Source organism: Ixodes scapularis, unplaced genomic scaffold (genome assembly GCF_016920785.2).
Source record: "Ixodes scapularis isolate PalLabHiFi unplaced genomic scaffold, ASM1692078v2 PGA_scaffold2__306_contigs__length_199485367, whole genome shotgun sequence".
NCBI lineage: Eukaryota > Metazoa > Arthropoda > Arachnida > Ixodida > Ixodidae > Ixodes > Ixodes scapularis.
In genome coordinates this window covers 84,458,882-84,467,971 of record NW_024609857.1, presented here as the reverse complement: position 1 = coordinate 84,467,971, position 9,090 = coordinate 84,458,882, and the positions used below count along the sequence as shown (strand labels likewise).

The 9,090-nt window shown below is 44.2% G+C and overlaps 1 protein-coding gene across 1 annotated transcript; it reads left to right on the top strand.

The window, feature by feature from the left end:
• Window positions 1–6,218: 6,218 nt before the first annotated feature.
• Window positions 6,219–8,295, top strand: LOC120838890. The gene is made up of 4 exons (XM_042291468.1): window positions 6,219–6,314; window positions 6,412–6,551; window positions 7,357–8,024; window positions 8,192–8,295. Exons 1-4 carry the CDS (start codon window positions 6,219–6,221, stop codon window positions 8,293–8,295), a joined length of 1,008 nt encoding a protein of 335 aa, XP_042147402.1.
• The last annotated feature ends 795 nt before the right edge of the window (window positions 8,296–9,090 follow it).

Sequence of the window (9,090 nt, the reverse complement as noted above, 5' to 3'; positions counted from 1 at the left end):
TAAGTTCTTAGGTATCTACAGACGTCGTTTCTCGTCGCGCAATGCGTCTACCTCAAACGATGATCCAGCAGTCCCAGTCCAACATAGCTTGGCATTGCCCACCCTGCGGCGTAGGAGAGAACATGCCGACATCCTATTTCTGTACAAACGTATTCATGGCATCACTGACTGCACATCATTGATATCAAATGTGCGTTTGAAAATTCCCGTAAAAACTACAAGGCAAAATGCATCCTTCTACAATGCTCCCGTAACTAATCTTCACGACCCCGTGTCGAGAATTGGGCACATTTACAATTCCTCTTTTACAGACTCTATTGATATATTTAGCAATAACACACCGGAGTTCATCAAAGCGCTGAAGTTCCTCACCTAAATTTGACTTCCCATTTTTTTTTTTTTTGCACCTGATTAAGTTTTTCAGAACCAATTTTTATACTCTCGCTTTCCTTTCCTTTCGCTATCGTGGTGGTATAGCCTAGCGAGTTTATGTGACATATGTGATATTTTTTAAGTGTTTTATTGTTTACTGTTTGTTTGTTGTGTGTAATGTTGATTTCCATGTTTCCTGAGTGCACCTGTACTAAGACCGCAAGGTTGTTCCTGGGCACTTCAATAAAAACATTGATTGATTGATTGATTAATTATTATTATTATTATTATTATCTTTATTATTATTATTATTATCTGCGGTGTCGCGGCTCAGGACAGCCGCGACGCCGCAGAAAGGCCGATGGCCCATTTATTTATTTTATTTATTCGTTACCTACATTTCGCCCTGGGGACATTATTGTAGTTGGGTAACTTGCATGTTAACACAACAAATACACAAAATACACAAATGGAGATGCAAAAAATATCAATGCATGGTGACATCTGCCAGAAGTAATACAATGCGCAATCACACACACACACAAAAACATTTGAACACAACATACACGTATCTACTGTAAGCTGCTAACATCAGCACAATGCAAAACAATACATTAGTCATGGATCATTCTCGTGTAAGTAACGACTTAAAAGGCAATCAAATGTTTCATCCGAAGCCGAAACCATAGCTTCGGGGAGCCTATTCCACTGATTTATTGTTCGTGGGAAAAATGACGATTGAAAAACAGATGTGCGGCATGATATTTCCCGTATTTTCTTCGAGTGGTCTAATCTCTGGGAATCAAAAGAAGGTAGTTTTAGGTAGATGTTCTTATCAATGCCGGTAAGTTCACGAACCACTTTATTCAGAAAAGAGTACCACGATAACCTCCGGCGAAGTTCGAGCGAGTCCCATGACAATGATCTTTTAATGCAGCGACACTGGTTTGAGAATGATAAGAGTTAGTAACAAAACGGACAGAGCGATTTTGAATGGTCTCAAGTTAATTAATTAAGGTTTTAGTGTCGGAATCCCATACTACAGCCGCATATTCTAAGACGGAACGTACGTTAGAAATGTATAGTGTTTCTTTGACGTCACGAGGTGCGTGATTAAAGTTTCTCATTATAAAGTTAAGTACCCGTCCTGCTTTCATCGTTATAAATTCAACATGACTACTCCACGTTAGGTTAGATGAAAAAATAACATCCCAATACTTCACATCCTTCGCCAAGGTAATCTGATTTGCATCTAGATAGTAATTAGTCGCTATGTTTAGACGCTTTCTGCTAAAGCGGATACAATTACACTTTGCAAAATTCAGTTTCATTTTCCATTTGTTGCAGCATGTGAGTATTTGATCAAGATCAGTTTGTAAAGTGGCAGCATCGTCCTGGTTATTTATATCCCTGTATAACACACAATCATCTGCATATAACCTTATTTTGGAGGTAGTTCCGAAGCCTATATCCTTTATATAGGCTAAAAACTGAAGCGGACCAAGCACAGATCCTTGGGGAACACCCGACGTTACAGAAGCAAAGTAAGATTCTAAGCCATTAATGACTACTTTTTGGGAGCGACCGGTAAGATAGTCTGCTATCCAACCAAAGACAGAAACAGGTAAACCTAAAGATGAGAGTTTTAAAAGCAATAACACGTGTGGCACGGTATCAAAAGCCTTACAAAAGTCTAACAGTATACAATCAACCTGCTTCCCAGAATCAAAAGAAGAAAACACATCATACGAATATTCGACTAACTCAGGGACGCAAGACAAGCCTGCCCTAAAGCCATGTTGAAACTGAACAAAAAAAAATTATTTGCTTGCGAGTGATGAAATATGTTAGCGTAAATTATATGTTCAAGAGTCTTGCAACACACGCTGGTTAGTGAAATCGGTCTATACACCTTTGCAAGTGGGATCCCGGCTTAACCTCGAACCGCGCGCCAAGGTGAGGCGGACCTACTCTCCAGCCAGGACGTTCGCTGGTTGTCGTACAATGTTGCCAAGCGTCTCTCGCCGAAGCGTACACCACTGAGCGCAGAAAGAAATTAAAAAAAAATAATTATAAAACCTACACGTGTCGTCTTCGACAGCGAAATAGCAAGGTCAATTAAATAAAATGCCTAAAGCGGTAACAAACCGAAAATTTTCAAAAAGATCTAAAGTCTCAAGGCGCTCTCTTCAGAATGCGCCAAAAGTCGCATGGCCTTTGCATCAACGATGGCTGCGCTCGCGGCAGCTCTGGCTTCCACAACATGCAGGAACAGAGGCTGCGATCGTTATAAAGTCAGCTCCAACCCTTAAAGATGCCCCGTCCTACAATATGTGACGCTACGATTATGTGTGGATACCTCCTCCTGCGTTCCGAGACAGTAAGTGTGCCGCTAACGTAAGCCATCGGCGATGCAGCAAACGGCACCATCTTGTCATTGCGCACCCCAGTGACGTGCCCCTGGCGCACTCCAGAATGGCGGAAACGGTACGGGGCGCCAGCATCGCTCAAAATGGCAGCGCACAGGAGGCTTTCTTGCAAACGTGTATAGACCCATACCGTAGAGGTCTGCGACGTCGCACAATACAAGGTTGAACAGTCGTGAATATGTACAGATGGCAATGCGTAAAGGTGTGAAAATCGGATGAATATACACCAACTCATGTTTACAAACAAACCGGAGCGCCCCTAGTGGACGCCACCGGCGCCGCGCATGCGCGATGGGGGTGTGGGCAAAAAGCGCGCCGTCGCACATAAACAAACCATTGAAATGCGATGTTGTTGGCGTCGGTGTGAGTCTCCTTGCTCTTTTTCGCGTTCGAATTGTTGATTCTACGTCTTCCTGGCGATGTCTGACTACTTGAGCAGCGCCAGCGAAATTACCGAGGCTCGCTACACCGCGAAACTTCGCGTGAATAATGTGACATGTGGCGATTCATTCCGCGTGGACGCCGCGGTATGTACGCTAAAACCTGATTCGCATGATGAGATTTCGCTCGCAGTTTTCAGTCGCGACGCCGCTCGGGCTGCAAAAGCGTGAACCGTAGTTGAGATGGTCAACATCGATACTGCAAATCGCAAGCAGAAACGGACCAAGTCAATTAGGCATAGCAAGTCACTGATGGCCACTGGAAACAATGATCAACATCTCCTTGTATTTACTTTTTACATCGAGCCTGCTTACAAACCTTCAAACCTAAGTCTTTTGAGGCCTGCACTTACTTCTTATAGCAAGTACCGGGCCCATATTTGGTCTATGGGCCGGCGTCGTCTAAGAGAGCAGACGACAAGCAGAAACGTTCGAAAGAGCAGACGACAGTTCGAACGATCAGGCGGCCGTTTGAACTTGACGCACTGAACGTAGTCCGCAGGTGGTCCGCACAACTTGATGGTTTTCTGGCGTTCATGTTGGAACAAAACAAATAAATCTGATGACCATAAGTATCCGTGAATTCAACCCAAAGTGCTTTCCGCCCAAGCAATCGTTGTCCGAGGGCGTCTATTTTTCCCTTTTCACGGCACATATCCAGATTCTCGGACGAACCGAGTACGTGAAAACTGACCTTCAAACCTTTCTCGATCCTTTTGGTATGGCCCCAGTCCCGGCGTTTTGACGAGAAGGCAAGTTTTTGGCTGGTTCCCTTCGAAACAACGCAGGAATACACGTCTGGCATGGGGACTTCTGCCCACAGCCCCAGACCGGAAGTGCGACCGACGCGCCACCACCGCGCCGTGACGTCACAGAGATGGAAAAGGGGGAGGTGGGGGGGGGGGGGGGGGGGGTAAGGCCGAAGTCTATGGAAACACACTTGCTCAATTAAGGAGTTCATTTTGTTTTTTTTTATTTCTTTTTTTATACTTTGTTTCAAAAAGCCAAATTTTGACTGTCGCGCGAAGGATCCGGGTTCGATTCCAGGGAGCAGAATCTTCTTTTATTTATTCTTTCTACATGGCGTTCCCGTAAGTTCGAGAACCTTCTCGTTCAATCCAGTTACGAACGTTCTACGAGCTGAACGTTCTAGGCCGAATGTTCCAGAAGCCCACGCGTGTACAAAAGGGGCTCCGCGTGGCATGCCGGAGCCAGTCTCGCCCCAGCGCTCGATCCTGCGGTTTCGTCGACATCGACGCCCGCGACGCTCTGCTGTTTTTGTCTGTTCCCTTTTTGTTTTGGGCACAAGTTCGCCCCATTAAACGTTTAGTTTCTTCAGTTACCATCGCCTCATCAATTGTAATTCGTGACAATATCGTGTGCATCGTTTCGAAAAAAGTATCAAAAGAAAACACCACGCAACACATTTGACGTTGTTTGACACCTCGAGACACTGGCTTGCACTGGCGCACCGACCGCCGGCGTAGCATAGCGAGTAGTCGCGAAATGTCTGCCACTGATAATAATGATAGCTTATTTGACACATAAAAAAAAAAAAAAGACGGCGCGGCGCGGAGGAGTCCGGAGACGACACCGCCGCGGCCGCCGCTAACATCCTGATGCACATGCGCGTCGACTGACGCGGACCTCCCCTCCGTCAGGGCGGGATTCGGCGCTGTAGGCGTTCTGTATAATGCAAATGAGCAGAGTGGAATGTATTTCCCCTAGTAAAGTATTTGCTTTCTGTTTGAAGTCGTTCAAAAGGGAAAGAGTGCACCATTTTGCTAACTACGTCATAGATTAAAGCGGGTGCTTTAAATAAAGCTTTCTGAATATTTTATTTTCTCTGCAAATACGAAGTTTTCAAGCTTGATATCTTTAAGGCGATCATACGGATTCATTTTCACTCGTTTGCAATAAAAAAAAGTAACGATGATGGGGTTGTCAGTGGCTTTGTGTTTAAAGGAATAGACACCCTCCAATAAATCGTCTTTTTTTTTTAAACGACTTACTATGGTGTCCGGAAATTACCCAATCAATATTTTGGTACCGACTCACGTATGTTTAAAAAAAACTCAACTGCTTGATACCAAAACATGAGCACGGAAGATCATGGCTGCGAGATGTGAACGATGTGTATACCGAAGAGGAGGGAGATATGTAGATGAGGAGAGAGTTGCCGAAAGTGACGTGGCTACACACAACAGCGTTTTCGTTGTCTTTTTTGCTCCGCTTGTGAAGCAGACGACGACGACTAAGTTGCGTGCACCGTTTGTCGTGCAATTGTTTTGCGCTAATATCCCTTCCGCTCGATGTTCTACGCTTGGGATAGGAAGGAAGAAGAAGTGCCTGGAATAGGAAGCCCGATTTGTTGGCTGGCTCCTCTAGTAAGCGATCATATTATTTCTTATTTTGACCCGCCGCATCTCAAACCGTCGCTATTGGTGACACTGCATTCCGACGCCACGCTGGCCGAGAATGATAAACGGCGCTCCGCCGTGAGCTGCAAAATGCGGTCACCGGCTGACAGGTCCCGGTCACCACGGCAATCGACTACCAGGTCCCGGTAACAGCCTTGGTACCAGCCAAGGAACAACAATACAATGGACCACTCGACTGCAAACGACCACCCTAACAATGCCAACATCATGACCCCAGCCCACGAACAAGTACACGCAGAAGGGACACCTGCAATGAATGACGAGTCATCATCACAGTCGCTCGAGGACGGCGACGACGAAGACGAAAGAACAGACCCTCTGGCATCCCAGTGATCTTGAAACCTACTGGAATCAAGTCATTTTGGAAAGTAAACCCCAACTCAATAGCAAACGACATTCTTGCGGTAACACAGGAGAAGATTCCATAGCACAGAATTAACAAGGACGGTAGCCTCTCAGTACACCTAGCATCACTTTGCTCGGCAAACAAGTTACTGGCTCTGCACTCCATAGGCAGCGTAAAAGTCACCGCCCACATGCCGGAGATGTATTCAAAGAATCTGGGGAAAATCAAGAACGTTCCTTTTGAATACTCCAACTCTGCACTGCTGGAGTATCTACTTGACAACGGCGTAACATCCGTTCAACACAAAATTGCATATTATCGGAAGGAGGACAGAAGCATCAAAGAGCAACCGTCTGAAAGTGTCTTAATCGTCTTTCGCACAGATCGGCCAATGCCACAACGAGTGTTTCTTGAATTCACCAGCCATCCAGTCGAGGAATACTTCGGATCACCTGTGCAGTGCTTCAAATGCCAAAAATACGGCCATGTTGCGAAGTACTGTAGGGGTCCTCATCGCTGCAAGGTATGTGCTGGGCCACATCATTACAAGGACTGCACCAACATGAGCGAAACGAAATGCGCTAATTGTGGCGGAAATCATCCAGTGACATTCTCAGGGTGTTCACGGAAACAAGCAGCTTCTGCAGCATTTCGTTCAAATATGCTGAACGGTAGACATGCAACACGCCGTGCACCGTCACCAAACCCTGAGGTTGTTCGGGTACCTGAGCCGCCTCAATCTCAACGAGACAAGGCACAGCTGACCAGATACTCCAGCGTTCTGAAACGTCCAACTGAAATGCTCAAGCCGCGTATCATCAAGGAGACTCAAGAAAACGCCCCCAACGAACCATAACAAGGACCGTCTCTAACAGCACCAAGCTCGACAGCACGACGTACAACAGGCAATATTCAACCATCTAAAAACTACAGGCCACCAAAGGCTCCTCAAGCTTCACATCTGACACGATTTGAATCGCATCAACAAGGTGATATAACCAAACTTCTGATCCCAATGTTTTTGTAGCTCTTAAAGCCATCCTGTAAACGTCACCAGATGCCAACAAGCTCCCTGAAGTCAAGGCTTTTCTTGCTTTGGAACATTTACTATCGTAAAATTGGCTTTAAATCAATAGAAAACAAGGTCCCACGTAATGGAAGATATATATAAGACAGCAACAATATTTCAATGGAATGCAAGGGGGTTGAGACAAAAGAAGACATAATTATGCGTGGGATGAGACAAAAGAAGACATAATTCCCGTGGAAAAAAAACGATGTTCCCGACGAAAACTAACCGAAAGCCACATTCTGCCATCTAACCTTAGAGTCGTAAATATAAATGCAAGGAGTCTTCAAAATAAAGCATATTCATTGAAGTCCTTTCTCTTAGAATTTAATCCACACATAGTTACAATCACAGAAACGTGGTTACATCCCTTAATACTTGATAGCGAAATTGTCCCACCAAATTACATCATTCTGAGTAAAGACAGAACGACTAGAGGTGGCGGAGTAGCAATACTTCTAAAACGGGGTATCCCCTACGAACATATGCCTGATGTGAAAGATGTTGAATCTTTATGGTGCAAAGTGTCATTCGATTATTATTCTGTTGTTGTAGGTGTCGTTTATCGGCCTCCAAACTCCGACCACAAGTGTCTGTACAACTTATATGATTACATGCAACAACACATTAAAAATCAAAGGATTATTATGGCTGGCGATTTTAATATACCTGAGGTAAACTGGGGTTCGCTGCAACTTGGCACTGTTACCTCTGATGCAATATTAGACATTTTATTTGCGTTTAATCTGTCACAAATCGTCAGAAAGCCAACACGGGTGCAGGGAACGTCCAGCCGTCTGCTTGACCTTGTATTTCTTAGTGACCACTTCCCCCAGAGCCAAGTCGATGTTGAAGTAGTAACGGGCATATCCGACCATAAAGCAGTTATATGCACCATACCTATACAAACATCTAGGTTCTCATATGGTACCATCAAAACTGTACTTGATTTCAACAGTGCCGATGACGCGTGTATATTAACGTACCTTGCTCATAGATTTTATGATTTCCGTGAACTTTGTGACGAGATAGATGTCAGTATTGACGACATATGGAACGAGTTTAAATCAATCATCACGCACTATGTTACACAGTTCATCCCAAAAAAACAAAAAATAACAAGAAAGCACAACCCATGGATCACGCGAGAAATTATCGACCTGAAACGCAAACTCAAGCGGCTAAGGAAGTCATCTAAAATACACTCCATCCAGGATAACACCGACTACAAAGTAAAGATTTCAGAGCACTCTAAACTTCTTAAATTAAAAATTAAAGAAGCCAAACATAAGTACTATAACGTGACCCTCCACGAGTTCATGAAAACGTCACCTCGGAAATTTTGGAACCACGTTAACCCAAAAAAGTCTCAAATGAATTGTATGAGCTCCATAGAGAAACAAAAAATGGCAGATGAATTTAACAATTACTTTAAGTCGGTATTTACAGCTGATGATGGTAATGACGGTTTAACTTTACCACAATGCAACACTGCTGAAGAACTTGGAAGCCTAATAGTTACGGAACCAGGCATATTTGCACTTTTACTCAATTTAGACACCAAAAAAGGTAACGGTCCTGACGAAATTCCGAATATGTTTCTTAAAAGATACGCCGAATGGGTTAGCAAGTATTTAGTGTTAATTTTTAACAAGTCTCTCTTCCTTTCTTCGGTACCCGCCGAATGGAAAGTTGCGAAAGTAATCCCTATACATAAATCTGGCGATAAGACTCTAGCCTCAAATTTTAGGCCCGTATCACTTACTTGCACCTGCTGCAAACTTCTCGAGCATATTATTCTCAAAGTCATGACATCATTTGTAGAAAATAACAATATCTTATTCCCACATCAGCATGGTTTTAGAAGTGGACTATCGACCGTTACACAGCTAATTGAGATTCTTCAAGATTTCACGATGGGCATAAACAACAGAAGTCAGGTAGATGCAGTGTTCTTGGATCTCTCTAAAGCGTTTGATCGCGTTTCCCACGA